General features: G+C 38.1%; 1 protein-coding gene across 1 annotated transcript; it reads right to left on the minus strand.

Annotated features, from left to right (window-relative positions):
* Nucleotides 1-1,269: 1,269 nt before the first annotated feature.
* LOC142163014 (heavy metal-associated isoprenylated plant protein 44-like) lies at nucleotides 1,270-2,431 on the minus strand. The gene is made up of 3 exons (XM_075220261.1): nucleotides 2,411-2,431; nucleotides 2,226-2,301; nucleotides 1,270-1,667 (listed from the first exon to the last, which is right to left on the minus strand). The coding sequence occupies exons 1-3, from the start codon at nucleotides 2,429-2,431 to the stop codon at nucleotides 1,270-1,272; spliced, it is 495 nt and encodes a 164-aa protein (XP_075076362.1).
* Nucleotides 2,432-25,102: the final 22,671 nt, after the last annotated feature.

Here is a 25,102-nt window from a genome sequence, read left to right on the forward strand (position 1 = left end):
TTGAATTTTTAACATATGAGATTCCATCATAATGTGCTGGAGTTCCAACATAATATGCTGGAATTTTATGCGCAGAAGCTCTATAATCCAGCATATTATGCTAGAACTTTCTGTGTGCTGGAGTTCCAACATATGCTGGAAGTTTATACGCAAGAACTCCATAATCTAACATATTATGCTGGAACTTTCTGTATTTCAGCAAAATAATAATTAATTTTTAATGACATTACAAACGCTAACTATTTTTCAATTACCAGTTATAAACCTGGCTAGCCCGTGCTATTTACTCAATGGTCAACCACAGTATAACTACAATAAAACTGCACAACTCTGAAATCCATAGCCACCGATCAATTTAGAAGTTAAAGTAAAAGCATAGCAGTACAGCAATTCAAAACTAAATAGCTAGCACATTGATGAATTTAACAGTTAAAATATTCTTCCAATAGTCATCGTCCCTTTCCAGCATATTCCACATAATAATTAGTAATAAAATGGGTGATACCTGCAAAACAACACAAGCATTTTCAGTCAACATTAACTTTTAAAAAAATATTATACTACAACAAGTAGGGATTGGTTAAGAAAGCTAATGAGTAAGCCATGCAAAATCATTATAAAGATTTGAGTCTAATGGAAGTAAAGGACAAGAATATGATAATTTTAAGTTATGGGTAATGCAATACAGACAAGAAATTATGGGTAATTTTAAGAAATTTGAGAAATTTTTTGCGTTTTTTTAACATTTATTTAATGATTATATATAACTTTTATCTGAAAGATTAATATTTTAAAGTTATTTGCACATAAATCAAATAACTCAAATCACAGGTTTGTGTCTGCGCATCGTGCGGGTACTAATACTAGTTATTATTATTAACCAAAAACACCTTATAAAGTTATAACATGATTAATTATCTCTTGATTAGTTATCTTGAGATTAGTATTCCCGCCCTCCCATATGGATAAAAAAACACTACAATCCCGGGATAACTAATCTCGGGATTAGTTATCCCACGATTTATCCCGACCAAACATGGGATAAATTCATTCAAATTTAATCTGGGGACTAATTATCCCTTATCCCTCGTGTCAAACGAGCTCTATAAGTTTACTACATAGTGCATCAATTGAGTGTGGTAGCAAAGACACCCTTCTACGAGAAAGTGAGATTTGACACTACTTTGCCGGAAACATTCACTATATGTGTGTGGGCGCGCATGCATTTGAAGTCCAAACTTAAACACAAATCGATATAATAATAAGGTGCTACTGCCTGCGAAAAATTCTGCGGATAACATAATCAATCAGGGAAAGTTGTTCAGATAATGATTCGTACCTAGGCGAAGGATACGGGGAAGAATGGCCGCCGCCGTAGTAGTAAGGTTGCTCCACCATAGGTCTTCTCATTGCCATTGTGTTGTAATAGTCATAGTGATCTAATGCACCATAGTTATGGCCATGGCCGCCATAAGGAGGACGATAATAGCGATTGTCATTGGCATAATAATGATTTCTAGGAGTAAGACTAGGATGTTTCAGCTTTACATATACAACCTCTGCATGTTTTCCTGTCCTAGTTAGTGCTTTCACAAGTATGTTTGGATCCACTTCCCCACATACTCTTACTTCTCCTGCTTTTGCATCTATTGTCAATGAATACACTCCTGCACAAAAAACTTCACTAGTAAGAAAAAAGCTATTAGGCAGCCCGATGCATAAAGCATCCTGTATTCATATAGGATCCAGAAAAGAGTCGTACCCCTAAGGATGTGAAGTAAACAGCCTACTCTAATGCAAGTATTAATGGTTGCTTCCACGGCTCGAACATGTGACCTATAAACGGAGGCGGATCCAGGATTTTAAGCTTATGGGTTCCCACATGATCTCAAATTAATATATAATAACAATCGGACCAATGAACTAGGTTCCAAGCTAAATATTTAAAATTAATAAATTTTTTAATACAAAAATAGGGTCTAAGCAAAAAGTATTAAATTCACGTGAACTCATACATATTGCACTAGATCCGTCCCTGTCTATAGATCAGACGACTCATATCTTTCTAGTGATCCACCTAAACATTAGAAAGATTATAACTCAACTCGTTTATTGACTCAACTCATTTTAACTTGTCCAAATGCAATTCAAACTCACCCGTTTGACACCCCTACTTGAACCTAATTAACTAAATGGGCATTTAAGATTAGTGACAATCATATTACCGCATACGGAGCTTAAAACTTGCACCATGTTCATTTTGCAAGCATCGCAATGGACATCCACTTTCAAAATGCAACTCTACAAAAAAAACAAAGGCAATTGAAATACACAAAAATTTACAAAGCATATAGTCTTTATTCCAATGTTCAAGAAATAAAAGCCAAGAGACAAAAGGTTTTGCACTTACCACGTCTGCAAATGGCTCCATAGAAACGACTTGTGTATCTAAACAACTGATAAATGGAAAATAAGATCAATAAAACGAAATATTTATATCCAAATGTAACAATTTTTTGAAACAAACAAAAATAAAAATAAAAACTACTAGTAGTTATTTATTTTGTCCATGAATCAAAATTATTTTTTCTCTTTTCTTTTCTGTAAACTAAATACCCTTTAATCATGATTACATGACATGAATAACATGATAGAGAGGAAACACGACAACATTGGCGAACAAACTTATAAAGATTTCGAACCTTGTACATATATAAAAATTCCACGAAAATAAGTATAAATAACAGATTTTATACCCAGTAATTCAGATGAGAACCCATATTGTTCAAATCTTGAATCGACCTCTGGGACAACTCGAAAAAAACTCATGACTAGGGCACCATTTCTACCAGCAACTAAATCTTTGCTTAATGAAAAAAAAAATACTACTAATTGTTTGAGAACCCATCAACTACAAGCTATATAAATGATAGCATACATTAAACAAACAGAGATATTGCATAACAGCAGATCTACAATGGACTGATTGAAACAAACAAAAAGGAGGGGAAAATAACTAAATAAGATTGATAAAAAATATGTATACTTTCATACCACTTAGCCAAATTGGAATATTGAGGAACTGAAAATTTTCCAAGCGTGACAGAGGGGAGACTGCATGTAGCTTAGAGATAATATAATTTTTTAAAAGGGAAAACAACAATTAATGGAAAAGATTTTACAATAAAGGCAAATTATGACCGTATGCCAAAATTTAGACAAACAAGAAACTTAAAAAGGGAATATTCTGTGTTTAATTTAGGAAAGTGAAGATTTTGGGTGGTATACATTTTTACTTTTTCTCTTCCATTTTTCTTTGGACACTTTCCAATTTTAAGAGACTTCCTCCGTTTTATTTTTAATATTTTTACCATTTTTTTTTGTATTCTTATTGTTAGGATAGTTGGTAGAATTTGAATTTGTTGTACTTATCCAATATATTTGTACTTATCTATATGAGGGCTTACATCTGTTATACTTCAACTATAAATTCACATATACAGTGGGTATAAACCAACGTTTGCCATTTCCTCAGAACTTGTATTTCATCTTGGTATCAAGAGCCATTTTTTTTAACAAACCATGGGCTCCTCATCTCCTTCTTCACCTTCCGCTACAACTCTTCCTTCCCTTGCAACTCTTCAATCGAGTCTTGGTCTTCCCATTTCTCCTCCTGCTATTTCCAACATTAAGGGGTTCGTGCCTATTGAATTAACATATTCAAATTATCTCACCTGGAAGAAAGTCTTTATTACCATTCCTCTCAAAGTTGCTTCTACTATTCCGCCAAGCATTGGTCTTTCCACTCAAGTCGTGCCTGCTTCTCTGTGGCATCAGCATTTGGGACATCCTGGCCAACACTCCCTTGATTCATTAGTCTCTAGAAAATTAATTAGCAGTTCTTCGTCTTTTATCACAAATAAATGTAATGTTTGCCAATATAGGTAAACAAACTCGATTGTCATTTTGTTTATCTCTCAGTAAATCCAATGCTCCTTTTTCTCTAATTCATTCTGATGTTTGGCAAGCTCCAGTAGTGTCTAATTCTGGTTTTCGCTATTATATACTATTTCTTGACGATTATACCAGATTTTCATGGATATATTTTATGCATAATAAGTCAGAGGTCTTTGAAAAATTTAAACAACTTCAAGCAATGGTTCAAAATGTATTTCATGCGTCAATTTCCTATTTCCAATCTGATGGTGGCAAAGAATTTGATAATAATGCTTTTAAATCTTTCTTTCAACAATTTGGCATTATACATCGTTTATCCTGTCCTCACACTTCGCCACAAAATGGAAGAGCCGAACGTAAGCACAGACATGTCCCTAACGTTCTTCGTTGTCTACCTTTTCAAGCATCTATGCCATTTTCTTTTTGGGCTGATGCTAGCTTATTTGTTGTTCTTCTTATCAACATCACTCTCCTACCTTCTTTGAATTATCAATCACCATTTGAGTTGCTTTATGGTCGAACACCTTATTACAGTTTAATTAAGGTTTTCTGGTGTTTATGTTATCCTTATGTTGCTCTTGGTCGTGTGTCAAAAGTTCATGTTCGGTCAAAACCATGTCTCTTTCTTGGTTCTTCTGATCGGCATAAAGGTTTCAAATGTCTTGATCCTGAAACTAATAGAGTTTTAATTTCAAGACATGTGAAATTTGTAGAAGATTTCTTCCCCTATTGGATAATGTTCCCATCGGCTGAACAATCATCTCCGCTTCAAATCTTTTTGTCTAATCCAGTAAATAGGACTCTTGGACCCTTATCCTCTCCACCTAACACAATCTGTAGTCAGACTCCAATTCCCTTTAATTTCTCTTCTAAATCAATTCCCAACAAGTCTCACTTTCAAAGTACTCCTTCTAAATTGCCTTTATTTCCTCCAGGTTTGCTTGGCCGAAATCAGTCTGCTACACGTGATCCTTGGCAACTGAGATCACAAAATTCTTCTTATAATCAGTATATTGTTGGACGTCACTCATTTCAAAATTCCTTGACCATATCTGATTCAGATAAGTGAAAACAGTTTGCACACAATAGGTCCACAACTTTAATTCATTCTTCTAATCCTTCGCCTATCCTCAATCCAACAGCCTCCACCTCCAGTTCTCCGCAGCTTCATCATTCTACTTCTAACCCAATAAGCACTTTCAACAATTCATCTTCCTCTCAATCTCCAACAACAACATTAAATCAACAACCTTCTCAACCACGAATGATCACAAGATCTATGACTGGCTCCCTCAAGCCACGGATCATTCCCTCTCTTTCTGTCTCTACTTCTTCACTCTATGAACCAACAAGCTATTCTCAAGCAATCAAAGACAATCGTTGGCTACATGCTATGAGTGAAGAGTATGATGCACTCGTTCGAAATAACACTTGGACATTAGTGCCTTGTCCAGTGAATGCCAACCTTGTTGGAAATAAATGGGTTTATAGAATTAAATATTGTTCTGATGGATCTATCGATAGTTTAAGGTACGATTGATGGCTCAAGGTTACTCACAACAACCAGGTGTGGATTACTACCAAACCTTTGCTCCAGTAGTCAAGCAGAGTACGGTTAGATTGGTTATCTCTTTGGCCCTCCAACGTAAGTGGTCCATGAGGCAATTAGATGTTTCCAACGCTTTTCTTCATGGGGAATTATCAGGGACAGTTTATATGTGTCAATCTAAAGGTTTTGAACACCCTGATTACCCTAATCATGTTTGTAAATTAAATCGTGCCCTCTATGGTCTTAAACAATCACCTCGGGCATGGTTTCATAGACTAGCCACTTTTCTCCTTAATCTTGGCTTCAAGCAGTCACAATCAGATCATAGCATGTTTGTTTTTCATTCTGGGGTTGACACTGTGGTGCTCTTGATTTATGTTGACGATATAGCAGTTTTTGGTTCATCCCAACAATTTATATCCAACTTTATCTAGTCAATGAAATCTGAATTTTCAATGAAGGATTTGGGTATAACTTGAGTTATTTTCTTGGTGTTGAACTGCTTCATAACTCCTCTGGTATTCTTTTATCACAGAGAAAATATATTAATGATGTTCTAAAAAGGTTTGGTTTGGAGCAATCAAAACCTGTGCTAACCCCGCTTCATAGTAAGTTGGATTGGCATGTTGGGAATAAACCCCGTAAAATAATATTCATGGTATTAGTGATAAATATGCAACACATTATGGTTAAATCAGCAAGAATAGAAATGCAACAATAATGACACCAAGATTTTACGTGGAAACCCTTCTGAATAAGGGAAAAAATCACGACCAAGAAGAGCAACTGATATCACTATAGCTAGGATTTTACACTGTGTAGTAATGAGTACGAATACTCCTAAGACCACTACATTCTCAAAAGAAAAAAATACTCTTTTGCTTTTTCACCTCATTACAATGTCTCTCACACTCTATTTTTCTTCACAAACTATTTCTTATAGTTTATGAAATACCTTGTTCTCTCTCTTTTCTCTCTTTTTTGGTGTGTAGAAATGAGAGTTAAGGCTCTCCTTTTATAGCCAAAACCTCACTCTCTAAAGCCTACAATATTTGACAATTTACACACCCTTTTCACAATTTCAACAAGGTTGGCTACCAAACCAAATCAAGTCAATAAAATTGGCTACCAAATTATACTAATTCAACAAGGTTGGCTACCAAACCAAACCAAGTCAACAAAATTGGCTACCAAATCATTTGAATGAGATGGACACCATATCAATCTCCCCCTCCAGTCTCATTCATCTAGAGGAGGTAGCACTATCTTCTAGTTTGAGTGCATGCCGATAAGTTCTTTGCATAGCTCGAACTTGTCTCTTGGTACCACCTTGGTCAACATATCAGCAGGATTTTCACTTGTGTGAATCTTTTTGACCTGAAGTGATTCATTCTGCACTTGCTCACGAATCCAATGATATCTGACGTCGATGTGTTTTGTTCTCGCATGGTACATGAAGTTTTTGCTCAGGTTTATTGCACTCTAACTATCGAAATAGATAACATACTCCATCTGTCGCAATCCAAGTTCTTGAAGAAATCCCTTGAGCCATATCATCTCTTTGCCAGCTTTAGTAGCCGCAATATACTCCGCTTCAATTGTAGATAGTGCAACATATTTCTGCAACTTCGACTGCCATTATATAGCTCCCCCTGAAATAGTAAACAAATATTCAGTAGTGGATTTTCTATTATCAAGGTCACCTGCCATATCAGAATCTGTATAGCCCTTCAAAATTGGATTTGATCCTCCAAAACATAAGCATTCATGTGAGCTTCTTATTAGATACCTGAGTATCCATTTTACGCTTCCCAATGCTCTTTTCCTGATTTTTCGAGAAATCTGCTAACAACACCGACTGCGTGAGCAATATCTGGTCGAGTGCATACCATTGCATACATCAAACTTCCGATGGCAAAGGAATAAGGAATCTTGGTCATTCTCTCGTTTTTCTCTGTTGTTGTTGGACACATCTTCTTGCTCAACTTCAGATGACCAGGAAGGGGTGTGCGAACCAACTTAGCACTTTTTATATTGAAGCGCTCCAGTACACGTTTTATGTACTTCTTCTGTGACAAGTAAAGCTTCCTTTAGTTTCTCGAACGAGTAATTTTCATGCCCAAAATCTGCTTAGCATGACCCAAGTCTTTCATTGCAAAAGACTTATTCAGCTGTTTCTTCAACTCGTCAATCTTGGAAGCATTCCTGCCCACAATCAACATATCATCCACATATAGCAAGAGGATGATAAAATCGTCATCAGAAAATCTTTGTACAAATACACAGTGATCTGAATAAGTCTTCTTGTAGCCTTTCTCCCCCATAACAGACTCAAACTTCGTGTACCATTGTCTGGGAGCTTGCTTCAATCCATATAGACTCTTCTTAAGTTTGCATACAAAATTTTCTTTACCTTTTGCCTTGAAGCCTTCAGGTTGTTTCATATAAATCTCCTTTTCTAAGTCACCGTGAAGAAAAGCAGTCTTCACATCCATCTGCGCAATCTCCAAATCAAGACTGGCAGTCAAACCAAGAACTGTCCGAATGGTGGACATTTTCATGACAGGAGAAAATATTTCGTCAAAGTCAGTACCTTTCCTTTGACCAAATCCCTTGACAACCAATCTAGCTTTGTATCTGGGCGTCAAACTATGCTCTTCAGCTTTAACTTTGAACATCCACTTGTTCTTCAAAGCTCTCATGCGCTTAGGCAATTTCACCAACTCATAAGTATGGTTCTCATGTAGAGATCATGGCTTCAATCCATTGATCTTTGTTCTCATCTTCTATGGCCTCCGCATAACATTCAGGTTCTCCCCCATCAGTGAGTAGTACATACTCATTGGGTGAATAACGGGAGGAAGGATTACGAGGTCTAGAAGACCTCCTGAGTGGAATATCTAACTCGTCCACAGCTTCGTAAGTATGAGCATCTACCTCATCAACATTAGAATTGTTATCACCATCACCATCAATATGTTGACCTGGAATATGGTTCTAGGCATCACCATCATCATTGAGCCTACTAACGCTATCTGCATTTGTATGAGGAACTTTATCAAGATTAACTAAACCTTCAAAACATGGAGATTTTAGCTTCTCCGCTTTGTTAATATATTCAATGGTTTGATCCTCTATGAAGAGGACATCACGTCTTCTCACGGCCTTCTTCTCAATTGGATCATATAGCATGTAACCAAACTCATCAAGGTCATAACCAATGAAGATGCATTGTCTTGTCTTGGAAGTTAATTTTGACCTCTTATCTTTAGGCATATGTACAAAAGCTTTGCAACACTTTCAAGTGGTCATAGGAAACATCCTTGCCATACCAAACTTCATTTGGAACATCACTTTGCAAATCAACCGCAGGGGATAGATTAATAACATGTGCGGCGGTCAACAAAGCCTCACCCCAAAAGGAACTCGACAACTTTGCTTCAGAAAGCAAACATCTGACTTTTTCCATCAAGGTCCTGTTCATCCTTTTTGCTAAACCATTAAGCTGGGGAGTCTTAGAGGAGTCTTCTGGTGTCTGATACCCTGTTGCTTGCAGTATTCATCAAACGATCCACAATATTCACTACCGTTATCAGTACGAATACACTTCAACTTCTTTCTAGTTTCTCTTTCAACTGAAGCCTGAAACTGCTTAAAGACACCCAACACTTGGTCTTTAGTCTTCAAGATGTAGACCCAAAGTTTCCTTGAGCAATCATCAATGAAGGTAGCAAAATAAAGTGCACCACCCAAAGTCCTTGTCTTCATTGGACTACATAAATTTGAATGCACAAACTCAAGCAACTTTGTCTTTCTTGAAGGAGGATGAGACTGGAAAGAAACTCTTTTTTGTTTTCCAGCCAAGCAGTGCTCACATTTTTCTAATTTTGCACTTTCAAAATTTGACAATAATTTCTTCTTTGCCAGAACATTTAGTCCTTTCTCGCTAATGTGGCTAAGCCTCTTATGCCATAACACAGAAGAGTTATTGCTCTCAATGACATTCACCATATCAACACAGGTAGAGGTCGTAGTCCAGTATAGACCACGACGTTTTTTCCCACGAGCCACAATCATGGAACCCTTAGTGAGCTTCCACTTTCCAGCACCATTGATACTGACATATCCCTCATCATCTAAAATACCAACAAAGATTAAGTGCAAACGAACATCAGGTGCATGCTTTACATTATTTAAAACTAGTTTAGTTCCAATACTAGTTTCCAAACAAATCGTTCCAACACCAGCCACCCTAGATATAGTCTCATTACCCATACTCAAAGTTCCAAAGTCACCCTGAGTATAAGATGAGAAAAATTCCTTCCTTGATGTCACATGAGATGCAGCACCACTGTCCACGACCCAGCTTGACTCATCACAAGCAATATTTATCAGATCCGCATCAAGGACGGTAACAAGATCTTCTGTAGTGACGGTGGTCACACGATTGCCATCTTCTTTCTGTTCTTCCTTGTCTCTATTCTCCTTTTTCAAAATACGACAGAACTTCTTTGTGTGCCCTTTCTTCCCGCAATGATATCACTCAATATCTTTAAGTCTGCTTCTGGATTTGCTTCTATTATGTTCTCTATTTTGAGAACCTCGATTCTTGCTTCTCCCCCTAGAGTCAGTCACCAAGACATCTGATGAGGAGGAACCTTGAGATTTTCTTCTCATCTCTTCATTTAAAAGGCTGCTCTTGGCAAGATCCATAGAGATCACACAATCCGGAGCAGAATTTGATAATGAAGTTCTAAGAATTTCCCAAGAATCTGGTAGGGAACCAAGTAGAAACAGGCCTTGAATTTCTTTATCAAATTTAATGCCCATAGCAGATAACTGGTTCATGATCCCCTGAAAATTATTAAGATGATCTGTCATCGCGGAACCATCATGGTATTTTAAACCCAACATCTTCTTTATTATAAACATCTTGTTGTTTCCAGTTTTCCGAGCATACAAACTTTCAAGGTGCTACCATAGGGTCCGAGCATGTGTCTCCCCAGAAATATGGTTCAAAACATTATCGTTAACCCACTGTCTAATAAAGCCGCAAACTTGCCTATGTAACAGATTCCACTCTTCATCTGATTTATTATCAGGATTTATAGTGGCGAAGACAAGTTGATGAAAATTCTTGGCATAGAGCAAATCTTCCATTTTGCCTTTCCAAATGGCATAGTTTGTGCCATTCAAAGTAACCATTCTACTAGTGTTGGCTTCCATCAAATATCACAAATACAAATACTATTTATTATGAGACCAAAGTAATTCTTTTCTGATGTGGAAGTTCAGACTGTGTTGCGACTACAGAGCATACTCAGACAGAACCTTGGCTGTGATACCACTTGTTGGGAATAAACCCCGTAAAATAATATTCACGGTATTAGTGATAAATGTGGAACACTAAGTTATGGTTAAATCGCAATAATAGAAATGCAGCAATAATGATACCAAGATTTTACGTGGAAACCCTTCTGAATAAGGTGAAAAACCACGGCCAAGAAAAGCAACTGATATCACTATAGCGAAGATTTTACACTGTGTAGTAACGAGTACGAATACTCCTAAGACCACTAAATCCTCAAAAGAAAAAATACTCTTTTGCTTTTTCACCTCACTACAATATCTCTCACACTCTATTTTTCTTCACAAACTATTTTCTTATAGTTTATGGAATACCTTGCTCTCTTTCTTTTCTCTCTTTTTTGGTGTGTAGAAATGAGAGTTAAGTCTCTCCTTTTATAACCAAAACCTCACTCTTTAAAGCCTGCAATATTTGATTATTTACACACCATTTTCACAATTTCAACAAGGTTGGCTACCAAACCAAACCAAGTCAATAAAATTGGCTACCAAATTATACTAATTCAACAAGGTTAGCTACCAAACCAAACCAAGTCAACAAAATTAGCTACCAAATCATTTGAATGAGATGGACACCATATCATGGCACTTTTCTGATTCTCCTTTACTTGATGATCAATCAACTTACCGAAAAATGGTAGGTTGCCTTCAATATTTGTCATTTACTCGACCTGATATTTAGTATGCTGTAAATCTTGCCTCACAGTTTCTTCATCAACCCAGACAACTTCATCTTCAAGCTGTTAAGAGAATTTTTAGATACTTGAGAGGCATATCTGATTGGGGGTTGCAGTTGTACCATAAATCTTCATCGTCTCTAATTGTTTACTCAGACTCGGATTGGGCTGGATGTACAGTTACCAGGCGTTCAACAACTGGGTTTTGTGTTTTTTTGGGTACAAATCTTGTCTCATGGTCAGCCAAGAAACAACCTACTATTGCTAGGTCGAGTACTGAAGCTGAGCATCGTACATTGGCAGTTGCTGCAGCAGAGGCCACTTGGATTCAATTTATCCTACGGGATCTGGGTATTTATCTTTCTTCGCATGTGCTTGTTAAATGTGACAACATTGGAGCAATTCATTTAGCTCATGACCCGGTTTTTCACTCTCGCTCCAAACATATTGCTTTGGATTACCATTTTGTTCGGGAAAAAGTTGCCATTGGTGATCTTGTGGTGTCTCATGTTCATACTACTCAGCAATTAGCGGATCTATTTACTAAGGCGCTGCCCTCCACCAGATTTCGAGAGCTTTTAAGCAAGCTTCAAGTTCGTTCCTCCCCTTCAACTTGAGGGAGGGTGTTAGGATAATTAGTAGAATTTGAATTTGTTGTACTTATTGTCACACCTCCTCTTCCATTAAGATCTGGTGGTAGCCTGCATAACAATCCACAAAAGAACTAATCCCATGTTTGGCACAATTATCGATTAATATATGGATTTTCGGCAATGGGAAGTTATCCTTGGGACTTGCCTTGTTGAGATCTCGATAATCAACACACACCCTGGTCTTGCCATCCTTCTTCGGCACAGGCACAACATTGGCTAACCAGGTGGGATACCAGGTGACCCGAATGACCTTGGCCTCAAACTGTTTGGTGACATCTTCCTTAATCTTCACACTCATATCAGTTTTAAATTTCCTCAGCTTCTGCTTAATAGGGGGAATTCCGGGTCAATGGGCAATTTATGAACCACCAAGTCAGTGCTTAGACCCGGCATGTCGTCATAGGACCATGCAAAAACATCTTTATACTCGAACAATGCTTTAATTATCTCCTCTCTGAGTTGTGGTTCAAGATGGACACTTATTTTAGTTTCTCGGACATTATCTTGGTCCCCTAAATTGATTGCTTCTGTATCACTCAGGTTAGGTTTGGGTTTTTCTTCAAAATGGCTTAATTCTTTACTAATCTCTTCAAAGGCTTCATCCTCGTCATATTTCGATTCACCATCACACTCTATTTCTTGAATTACTATTTCAGAATTAGATTGGCTTTTAAGACTGGGTCGGAGATTCCTCATGCATGTCATATCATTGAAGCCAGCATAAAAAGAACTGTACAAGGAAGAAAAGAAAAACAAAAATAAAACTATCAGGAAGGAAGAAAAAGGGAAATTGCATTTCATTGAAATTAAAGATAACAAGGTTTATACATCCAAACGGATAGAACATAGAATTTGAATTACAACCCTGGAGTAATCCAGATAAACTGAAAGAAAAATCAAAGCAAACTACCAAACTCCTTCCTGGTGGGGAGAAGGGTAGCTTCCCAATTGTTAATCTTTGCACTGGGCCCAACAAACTGCACATCCACTTTACTCGAGCCCTCTCCAGCTTCCAACATGTTCACATCGGTGAATAACCTCTCGAACTTTTCAATCAAATTTCTATCTACATCAACCACTGAACTGGGAACTATTGCCACTGGGCGTTTCTTGGTGCCAGGCCAAACAAATGATCTAAAAAACCATGGGATGGGCTTTGGGAGGACCCAGGCCCTCTGTTTCAACTTTCTAACTCTTTTCACGTCCGCAGCTGTGAGCTTGAACCCCAAACCAAACGTATCCAAGTTTTTGGGGAGAGACACCGGCTGTACGACACCTTGCAGAGATGCACCCAAACCCTTGCCCGGTAGAAAACCATTTTTCAACATTTCGGTAGCTACCATGACTGATGCGGAAGCTACCCTCACGGTTGGAACGCACTTCCCTTCTGGAATTTTTTCTACCAATACTGTGTCAAAAACTTGATAAACCCATGGCCCCTTGTCATCCTCGAACTCTATGAACGGAACAATGACATCGCTGGGAACACACCAATTATCTTCGCCGTGCACGACGATTTCCTGTCTATCCCATTCAAACTTGATCATTTGATGCAAAGTAGACGGGACCGCTTTAGCAGCATGAATCCAGGGTTGACCTAATAGCAGATTGTAAGAAACAGCCACATCGAGTACCTGGAACTCCATGGTAAATTCAACTTGCCTTATTGTAAGCTCAAGCACTATGTCCCCTACTGAATCTTTCCCTCCACCGTCGAATCCCTGAATGCAGATATTGTTCTTGTGAATTCTTTCATCATCCACCTTCAACTTGTTCAGAGTGGAGAGAGGGCAAATGTTTGCGCTGGAACCATTGTCAACCAGCACCCGAGTAACCATGGAGTCTTCGCATTTCACTGTCAGATAGAGGGCTCTATTGTGCTCGGTACTCTCCATGGGCAGCTCATCATCAGAAAAAGTGACTCTGTTCACCTCAAATATCTTGTTAGCTATCTTTTCCAAGTGATTTACTGAGATTTTGTCAGGAACGTGGGCCTCATTCAGGATCTTCATCAAAGCTCGACGGTGCTCGTATGAATGGATCAATAATGACAATAATGAAATCTAAGCCGGTGTCTTCCTCAATTGCTCCACAATGGAATAATCCTGCACTTTCATCTTTCTCAAGAACTCCTCTGCTTATTCCTCAGTCACAGCTTTCTTCGCCAATACTGGGTTGTCTTTGGCACTTTTAGCTTTTCTCAACTCTTCGGGGGCAAAGCATCTTCCCGATCGAGTCAAACCATGGGTCTCACATACTTCTTCCTTAACTTCTTTCCCCTTGTAAGTCACTGCCACTCATTCATAATTCCACGGGACTGCCCTGCTATTGACTATTGGTAATTGAGTTACCGGCTTGATGATGACAGGGTCTATGCGGCACCTTCCACAATTACAATAGGCTTGTTCGCCACTCCCGGCACAACCACTTTCTCTTTCATGTTTCCTTGCGACGTCACTTGAGGACCCCTTCTTGACCACCACATATGGTTCACTATTTGCCCATTCAACTTGATCGCGGACTTCTCACTTGTTGACTTTTCGAATGGCCTGGCATCACTGGACCGAATCATCATGACAGTTTGCGAAGGCTTCTTAGGCTCCCCTTCCTTATGCACTATCTCAATCATATTCGTCTCTTGATGAGCTGGCAATGGGTTCTGATTGATATTAGGTGTCTCCGGATCTTGGACCTCAATCCGATTAGTATCAATGACTCTTGAATAGTTGTTTTCAATTGCCAGCACTTCTCTATGTCGTGCCCCGGGGCACCAGAATAATATTTGCAACTCACGGAGTGATCAAGATTCCTCAGGGGAGGATTTGGAAATTTTGGTTCAATCAGACTCAGCATACCCAATTGTCTCAACCTGCGGAACAAACCGGTATAGGATTCTCCCAATGGAGTGAAAGTCTTCTTCTTCTGCAACCTCTCATTCTTGGTGGCCTAATTGGACCGGAAATATGTTCCAAGGGGATTTCGGTAGGCTCTTGGGGGTGGATAGGCATTTGAGATGGGTATGTATTTTGTGGGACTGGTGCACGCCATTGTGCGTGGGCGGGAGGTTCAGTGTATGTTTGTGCATGATGGACAGAAAAATGGGGATCTGGCGGTGGGTAGTAATGTCGTGGTGGGCTATATGGAGTGTGGTGGTAAGTTTGGTGAGAGGGTCGAAGCTGGTTGTAGTAATGTGAAGGGCCCCTAGATCCGACCCAAGTTCCCGACTCAATTATCGCAACATCCTCTTTCTTCTTCTTCCCAAGTACACCCCCAGTACCGTTTTGAATGGCCTGGGTGGTTGCTTTAGTTGCTGAGTAGCTCATGATTTTATTATACTTGAGTCTCTCTTCTACCATGCCTCCCATTTTTACAACCTCATTAAAGGACTTGCCTACTGCTGACACCAAGTGACCAAAATAAGTGGGCTCCAAAGCCTACAAGAAATAATCAATCATCTTGCTTTCTTTCATCGAAGGGTCAACCTTCGTTGTTTGTTCCCTCCAACGGAATCCATATTCCCTGAAACTCTCACCAGGCTTTTTCTCAATCTTCGTCAATGACAGACGGTCTGGATAATTTCAAGATTGTACTGAAAATGACAGGCGAAGGCTTAGGCCAAATCGTCTCATGTGTACCACCTATTGTGAGCTTGTCTAGTATACCATTCCAATACCGATCCGCTCAGACTTTGGCTGAAATATGCCATTAATAATTCATCTCTTCCGCCTGCCCCTCTCATCTTGCTGCAAAATCCTCTTAAGTGTGCTACTGGGTCACCATGCCCATTGTACAGATCAAACTTAGGCATCTTGAACCCTGCTGGTAACTGAACATCTGGGAACAGACATAAATCCTTATAGGCCATGCTTGTGAGCACGTGATTTTTGCCTTACGAAAAACTACTCCAAAATAAATCAAAAATAAAATAAATTTCTTTTACTGTGTAATTTCTGAATTTGCGTGGTGTTAAATATTTGTTTATGTCCGTAAATGTTTACTTTGTCATGATAAAATGAAAAATAAAATAAAATACATGTTGCATGCATATAGGATATAATTATGCATTTTCAAAGATAATTTAAATAAAAAAAATAAAAAAATATGCGTTAGTTCTATTTTAAATATCCCACTGTGTGATTAATGTTTTGACTATGTGTTAAATAATTGTTATGAAGTAATTAATATTTTTGTGTAAGGTTAAAAATTGTTTTATAATTTTTATTAGGATTTTTTATAATTTAAATAAAATTAGAAAATATATATATAAATTGTGAAAGGAAATTGGACCTGGATTAAAATCCAGGCCCAAGTGAATTAATTCCCCCCCCCCCAGCCCAATCCAAAACAGCCTGTACGGTCCAATTCAAAGCCAGAACCAAACGACGACGTTTGGTCACCTCTCGTCAAGGGCCGTTGGATTAAGTCCATCCAACGGCCAAGATTTCATCACCCTAACCCGAGACCTTTACCCGATCCAACACCCGGTTCAACCCGTCCCCCTAACTTAAACCAAACGACACCGTTTGGTTAAGTGAATAGATCTCAGTCGTCCATCCTGCCTAATTCAACGGTCAATATCCACCCACCATTCCCCTATATAAACCCATAACCCTTACCCCGGCCCCCTAACTGAAACCCCCCCCCCCTTCTACACTGTTCATCATCGTCCCCCAAACCCCCACTCCTAACCCTAGCCGCCCTAGGATTCCACCGCCTGAAACCCGGCGGCATCAACGTCGCCGGTCACCAACTTAACACCCCAGAACCCCCTGAACACCCTCTATTCAAATATGTTATCTGCTTGGTTCGAATCTCCCTAAAGGTTCTCGAATCTTCATTTGAAGATTCGAGCCAAGTTCAGATCTAAACCAAACAGCACCCAGTCGACACCATAGCTTCCCCTAGTCATCCTGAGTATGGATCTGAAGTTAGTTTGGCTCGAATCAGTCCTGAACTTCTCGAATCTTCTTTTGAAGATTCGGACCAAACAAGAACAAACTTAGATCCGTTTCAAACTAACACCAAATGACCCCTAGGCTACCCTCACCCTTGTATCATGTTTGGTTCCCTTCGAATCTGCCCGGAAATGATCGGATTTAAGATCCAAGAACCTGAAACCCTAAAAATACCAAACTTTTGGATTCCGTTCATATTAAATGAAGATTGAGGTTTAATCGACCTTAGTCGAAGTATTTTCAGTGGAAAATACTTCGACTAAGGTCTGTTTGATTTCAAACAAAAAAAAATCCGAAATCCAAGTTGAGTTCGAGTCGGAATAAAATTGAAGATTCAAAGGTATTTTTTCTATTTATTTTGTGTATTATACATGTATTTTTGTGTTTGTTTTAGTCTGTGTAATTTTCCCATCTTTATTATCATACTGTCTCCTACCCGTCTACTTGATTTTAAATGTGAATTGTTTCTGTTGATTGTGCTTAGTTACAATGTGTGTAATCGACTCGATTAAGTTCGTCGATTAGTTATATTATGAATTCTCATTCATGATAATACTGATTGAAACAATCTGTTTCTATTTATGCACTGTTTGTTGACAGATATTGTATATAATCATTTTTAACTAATACTCGTCAATTAAATCATCCTGGTTTATATGAATCTGTCAAAATAAGTGTTGTATATATGTTATTGTCTGAACATTAAAGTTTCAAGGCATTGTCAGTATTGACAATGATCCTGTGTGTGTTTGATTTTGGTTCAATGTTAAGTCCAGTCTGAATTGTTATGATAATTTCAGTAATATGTTGTTATGATGTTAGTTCTGAATTCAGTGTAATATTGTTGTAATGTCAAGTTTAAATTCAAGTTTACAAAGTTGGTCAAATACAATTGTGTTAGGAGGTTAATAGGATTGGTTATAGCTGTAAATCAGAAGGATAATTAAGTTTACACAGATTTTAGAATCTGTTTTGCAGTAGGTTCTGATTTTTCAGTAATAACATCAGGATTTCAGGGGCATTTCTGGGAATGAAACAGTAAAAACAGGGTGTTAGTGCTAGTGTATTATAATGTAATGTTAGTGGCTATAGTTTAAGATAATAATGGGGAACAAGGGATAATGGGGCTGCTGAAAATCAGGTTGATCATATAAAGTATTAAAAAGTAGTTTTTAATGGAAACTTTCTAATTTTTAAAGGGATAAAGGGTCCATCCACCATTACAAAGGTGCAACCAGCCCTGTATAAATACAGGAGCTGGACAGACAGAAAGGAGTTTGAAGAAGGAGTTTTAAGAAGGAGTTTTAAGAGGGGAAAAAGGGAGTTTTTCAGAGAAAAGAGAGCTTAGAGAGAGTTTTAAAAACAGGCTTTAAGAGGAGAAGAAAAAATCAGTTTTCAGAGAGAGGGAAATTAGTTTTCAGAAGGAGAGATCAGTTTTCAGAAGAAGAGAGTTTGAGAGATTTTAGGAGAGGAAGAATAAACAGAAAGGGAACAAAAAGAACAGTCACACACACACACAGATATACAGCAGCAGAAACAGAAAAATCAGAAAAAAAAATGGGAATTTGAAACTGAAAAGAAATTGAAATCTGAAATGTTGTTCTTTTGTTGAATCTGTTCAACCTTACTTGGTTCCACTGATTCAGTTAACATCTGAAGTGTATTTTAAAAAATAACTGTACTGTGCATCTGTTTTCTTCGGATCTTATTATTGTCTAAATCTGTGGGAATACTGGTATTTGGGGCTGAGTTTGTTACTGCTGCTACTGCTGAAATTTATTCCTTCCACCTTCATTTTCAGGTACATGTCTTTTAAATTTTAAGTTGGAAAGAGATTCAACATGACTCATCAATGAAGCTTGAATTGAAATTCTATTTTTCAATTGTCCGAATTCATTAGTTTAAATTTCATTTTTTTATGTTAGTTAACTAGTAGTGAATTCAATTTGATAGCTATGAGTTAAATTGTCTTATTTTGAAATTCATATAAAGTTTTGTAATAATGTTAGCCATTCCGAAATCTCATTGGTATAGGTATATGTGAATTGTCAAAACAGGGAGTAAGGCATAAAAATGGGCCATTGATTACATCCCATAATACCGTTAGCTAAATGTAGAGATTAAGAAGTTACATTAGTAGAATATCTTGTAACAAATATGATTTTGTTTGGATTGGTATAAGTTATTATATGGTATGATGACAGGTATAATCATATGAGTAAAGTAAGTTGGTATAGCTCGTTAGACATTAAAACGTTATGAATGTTTACGCCAAACAGTTAGGTTGCATGTAAGGTAACTTTGTTGAATTAACTTGTATAATAATTCCTTTCCTATAAATTCGATGCCTATCTACCTTCATAAAACAAATTGACCAAATAATTAGGCCTATTAGATTAAAAGCAAGTATATGAGAATGAAAAGAGATGTACAAGCATAAATTGCCACACTTTACATCAATGATAATTAGAAATAGAATTTGCATTAAGTAAATAGTGAGAATTCTCGGAAAATATTTCCTTCCTTTATGAATCATTTATTTTCAGTTTCATATGCAATTTATTCTTTGGCATATATATATATATATATATGTCATATTTGTTTAAAAAATAGTATTAATCATATTTTTATTCTGTTCTTTGAATTTGAATAGTTGGAATGAATATAACTTATATTCGGAAATTATAATCAATGGGAAACATTCAATAAATTGCGAATTCTTTTTCAAGAATTAAGGATATCTTAAATGAAGATTTCTCATAATATCATAAACAATTTATGGAAAAAATCCCTAATATCATTGCAAATATTTCGCGCAATTAGGGATACGTTCGCGTACTCTGATTATATTTTTAAAAGCAAAATTCGGATTATGCGTACGCGCAATTTCGAGCGAATATTTAATAAAAGGATTTTTTTCCAAAGGCGTTAAATTAATTTCATAAAAGTCCGCGATGTGCGGTTCAATATTTAAGAAAAAAACAAATATTCTTGATTCATCACAATCTCGAAAAAATGATTGCTTAATAAATATATTATCAAAAGTTATTGTGTACACGTACGCGTGACACAATTCCGCATTTTTAAATTTATAACACGAATATACGTACGCGTAATTCGAATCAAAGAAGGGTTTTCAATCACAATAAGTATAAGTGGTAGTAAAATCATGTAACATCAATATATTTAATAAAAATCAAGATAATTAAGCCAATAATAAAACAGTTAAGCGACCGTGCTAGAACCACGGAATTCGGAAATGCCTAACACCTTCTTCCGGATTAACAGAATTCCTTACTCAGGATTTCTGGTTCGCAGAATAATAAACAGAGTCATATTCTCCTCGATTCAGGGATTAAAATTGGTGACTTGGGACGCCTTAAAATTCCCAGATGGCGACTCTTAAATGATTAAATAAATCCCGTTTCGACTGTCCTTCAATTGGAGAAAACTCCCCACGCGCCTCGCGGGTGCGGTGAAAAGGAGGTGCGACAGCTCTGGCGACTCTGCTGGGGACGTGAACCCAGAATCTCTGGTTCAGGGTTTAAAGAATTCGAGCTTAAAATATCTGTTTTTATTGGCTTTATTTACTATATGATTTTCAACTGTTTATATGTTAATATGCTAAATGTTTTTTTTTACCGCTTTAATATTATTTGAATTGTGAATATATACAACTGCTACGAAACCCCCTTCTTTCTGAGTCTTCTGAATTTATGGTGTACACGTGCGCGTGACCCACCTTTCTGTTAAAGTCATACCAAATAAGACGAAGTTGGGATAAGTAACTAGGCCGGGCAGACTTTCGTGCTCCCGGTACGTTGCTCCCGCTTCGGCTCAAACTGTCCGTTTGGGTAAGCCAGGTTTAGAACAATCAACCTAAGGTTTTACACATAGAATAACTCATCCATGTACCGGATCCCTAGTAGGAACGAATATTTGCATCATATGCATTTGGCCTTGGAGACTCAACACAGGGGTTGGGTCTGTCTAGGACAGGTGAACCCAAAAAATTAAAAAGACCATCATGATGCATCCTACTTGTTACTTGTGCATTCATTTGCCTCGAACATGCTTGTTGACCAGCTTAAATAAAATCATGGTAAGAAGAAAGGAATAAAATGGGTTGTTTTAAAAATTTCGAAAAAATATAGTTTTAAATTTTGAAATAAAAAAATTTTCGAAAATAATTTTTAGTATAAATTTCCCAAAATGAATTTTGACTTTATTAAAATTAAATTTCAGATACAAAATGAGCACCACACAAAGCCCCTCATCCACAAGTACAGAGGAATTTCTATGTCAGCTTCAAATGTGGTGGTATGATTTAGGCGAAGACGGTCAAAAATGGGTCGTCAAGCATTTGGGAAATCTCACGGACATTATGAAAGTTGAACCTCGTGATGATCTGATTACGGCGTTGGTAACTTTCTGGGATCCTGTTCACAATGTTTTTCGTTTCTCTGACTTCGAGCTTACTCATACATTAGAGGAGATAGCTGGCTATGTTGGTTTTGACGGAAGTTTAAGAAATCAAAGTTTGATATTCACAAAGGCTCCTTCGGTACATCGATTCTTCGGTCTTCTGAACATCAGCAGTCAAATCAGGAAAAGCAATGTCATCAATGGATGTTGTTCTTTCAACTTTTTGTATTCAAGGTTCGGAAAGTCAGATGGGTTCGAAATTCATGAGAAAGGCCTTACTAATAAACAAAACAAAGACACTTGGCAGATGCACCGTCGATTTGCTTTCATGGTGGCTTTTCTAGGAGTGATGGTCTTCCCAAATAAAGAGCGAACAATTGATATTCGCACCGCAAAAGTTGTGCAAATCCTCACCACTAAAGAAAATCACACCCTTGTCCCCATCATTCTATCAGATATTTATCGGGCTTTGACTTTATGCAAATCAGGAGCAAAAGTTTTCGAAGGATGCAAAATTTTGTTGCAAATGTGGATGATTGAACATCTCCAACAACAGCCCAAGATCATACAGTATGGGTCAAACAAAGCTAATTGCATTGAGAGCTATGAGGAAAGAACAAAAAATTATCAGGCTCCCGAAGGGATAGAAGCATGGGTATCTCATCTAAAGGCTTTAACGGCAAGTCAAATTGAATGGACTCTGGGATGGCTCCCGATGAGAGAAGCAATACATATGTCAACCTCAAATAGTTATCTACTACTATTGGGATTGAGAAGCATTCAGCCGTATGCACCACTAAGAGTCCTAAGGCAGCTAGGGAGATATCAAATAGTTCCTGATGATGAATATTTGAGTATGCAAGTAATCGAATTACACCCAGAAGCCACTATTCCCGAAGCTCTACTTCAGCAGATGTGGAATGGGTGCCGATACTTGAAAAGCGATACTCAAGTCCTAGACGCTACAAAGGGTGAGATAAATCCTGGATATGCAAGGTGGTTCGAAAAACGGTCTCGCGTGGATGATGTACCAGAACCTGAGCTAAAAAGGCCAACAAAAAGACCCCATGTTCAAAACTTCAATGATAAAATCCAAGAGCGGTTGATCTGGGGAGAAAAAGAAAAAGGGTACAAAGCAACTATCCATGCCCTAAAAGAAAATCTAAGAAGCCTCAGTTTGGAGAAAGATTTGCAAGCACAAGAAGCCGAAGGCGAGAAAAAGAGTCTAGCTTGTGAGAATGAAAATCTTCATGCTCGATTCCAAAAATGAAAAGAGTTTCTGAAACGCCAAAGAGGAGCTGGAAGGATCAAAAAACCATCGTCAATCTCTTTGAAAGAATGCAAGATTATGATTCCATTCTTGCGGAAAACGAAAGGGCATTGAGCAAAGCAAAAGAAAGGATCCAACGATTAAACGAAGAAGCCAGATCTAACAAGGAACGCCAAGATAGGCAATCCGAAAAAGACAAGGCACAATTCAAGAAGGAAAAAGACTATTGGATGCGATCAGAAGACCAGCTTCGTGCACAACTAGAAGAGGCAAGAAGATGCAACAGAGAACATCAACAAGCAGACCTCGATAGGGAAAGATCGCAAGCAAGATTAGAGCAGGCCAAACTCCGAGCTCTGTTAGAATCAGCTCTAGATCGTGAAAACCATGTCAGAGATATAGCCACCACTCGTCAGCAGCAATTGCAAGACCAAGACCAACGTCTCCAAGGTTTCAGGGCACAAATCCACGACCTGGCAGTCTTCACATCTCAAAGTTATGTAAACTGCCAAGGAATGGATTATGAAAGGTTTACAGAGCATGCGCCCACTTTTGCTCGTCATCTAGCAATGGAGTTGGAAAGGATGTATCGAACGTTGGGAGGCCATCCGGGTCAAGCCCCACATTGAGCAGAGAACCCAATATTTGACAACAAAAGTGGAAAGTGGGGCACATTGTGAAATGTTAAGAATTGTATCTTTATTTTGATTAAAGTGTGTGTGTTTTCAAGCCATTTTCTTAAAGTTTTCAAATGTAATTCCATCTTTGTGTAATGAATAAAAGTGATTGCCTTTGTTCCGAACTACGCAAGGTCTGATTCATGTAAGGCATGATACGTAGGCAATCTCTAAGATTAGACCACCACGATAAAAGATATATATAGTAAATAAAAGTGAATGACAATTTTTCAATTTCAAGAAAGCTGGGACGACACAAGCAGCCGAGCGAATGCATAATAGAAAGGGATTATTTGCCTAGGAGCATTGCATCTCAACGTGTGATTATATATGTGTTAAACTCACAAAACTAACAAGTTTGTTCATTTTCAGAATTCAAGCAGTTAGTTTCTCTAAAGAGTATACTGGCATATTATCACTATCACACAAGATCAAAAGGACCAATACCCGAAAGTATGTCTATCCCAGATGTTAACACAGGTATGGAAATAGAAGAGATGGATGTCGGGAAAATGAAAGAAGAGATGTTTAAGCTCAAGCAGCAAATGGCTGAGATGTACCAAGCTTGGTCTACAGGACAGTTACCACCATCTTACCCAAATAACCCTGCTCCATCAATGACCCAAACTCAGGATAATATCACCACTGAATTATCCCCAAGTTTCCCCATTTATCAGCACTACCGAGGCACCACCTCTCAGACACCACAGTCTCCACCTCCAAAACCAGTTTCGTACTGTCCTCCACCTATGACTCCTGTTTTCGTAGCACCTCCCCCTGCTACCTTTCACAAATCTCCTAGTGAGCCTACATTTCAGGCCCAAGACAACCAATATTACCCCCCGGAGCCCACCTTCAAAGCCTCCGAAATCAATTCAACTGCTCCTCGATTTGATCTCCCAACCGAAATTGACAAGCCAGCCAAAAATGCTGAACAAGAAGAGATGTTCAAGAAAGTCAAAAGTCTAGAACAATCGTTCCGAGACATGCGGGGATTAGGTGGGCAAGTCAGTGTAGCATACAAAGATTTATGCTTATTCCCTAATATACAATTGCCAGTTGGCTTCAAGATGCCCAAATTTGACCTATACAGCGGGCACGGCGACCCAGTAGCCCACTTAAGGGGTTTCTGTAGCAAGATGCGAGGAGCTGGAGGAAAGGATGAATTATTGATGGCTTACTTCAGTCAAAGTCTAAGCGGATCAGCTTTGGAGTGGTATACACGCCAGGACCATGGAAGATGGTACACCTGGGATGACCTGGCACAGGCATTCGCATACCATTTCCAATACAATCTGGAAATCATCCCAGATCGATTATCTTTGACCAAATTTGAGAAGAAACACAATGAAAGTTTCAGAGAGTATGGTTTTCGGTGGAGAGAACAGGCAGCAAGAGTGGATCCTCCTATGAAGGAGAGCGAAATGGTAGACTACTTCCTTCAAGCCTTGGAACCAACTTACTATGCCCACTTGGTTTCAGCGGTTGGAAAATCATTCAACGAGGTAGTGAAGATGGGAGGTATGGTGGAAGAAGGCCTCAAGACAAATAAAATATGAGCTATTCAGCAAT

Source organism: Nicotiana tabacum, chromosome 8, assembly GCF_000715075.1.
Source record: "Nicotiana tabacum cultivar K326 chromosome 8, ASM71507v2, whole genome shotgun sequence".
In the NCBI taxonomy this organism is placed as follows: Eukaryota; Viridiplantae; Streptophyta; class Magnoliopsida; order Solanales; family Solanaceae; genus Nicotiana; species Nicotiana tabacum.

What these genes read in the sequence shown, in the direction of transcription:
- LOC142163014 (XM_075220261.1), bottom strand. Translation starts at nt 2,431, where the DNA reads ATGGAGCCATTTGCAGACGTG. An exon ending in TGGAGCCATTTGCAGACGTG is followed by an intron (nt 2,302 to 2,410) that starts GTAAGTGCAAAA and finishes TTTTTTTTGTAG; the next exon opens with AGTTGCATTTTGAAAGTGGA. An exon ending in AGTTTTAAGCTCCGTATGCG is followed by an intron (nt 1,668 to 2,225) that starts GTAATATGATTG and finishes TTTTTTGTGCAG; the next exon opens with GAGTGTATTCATTGACAATA.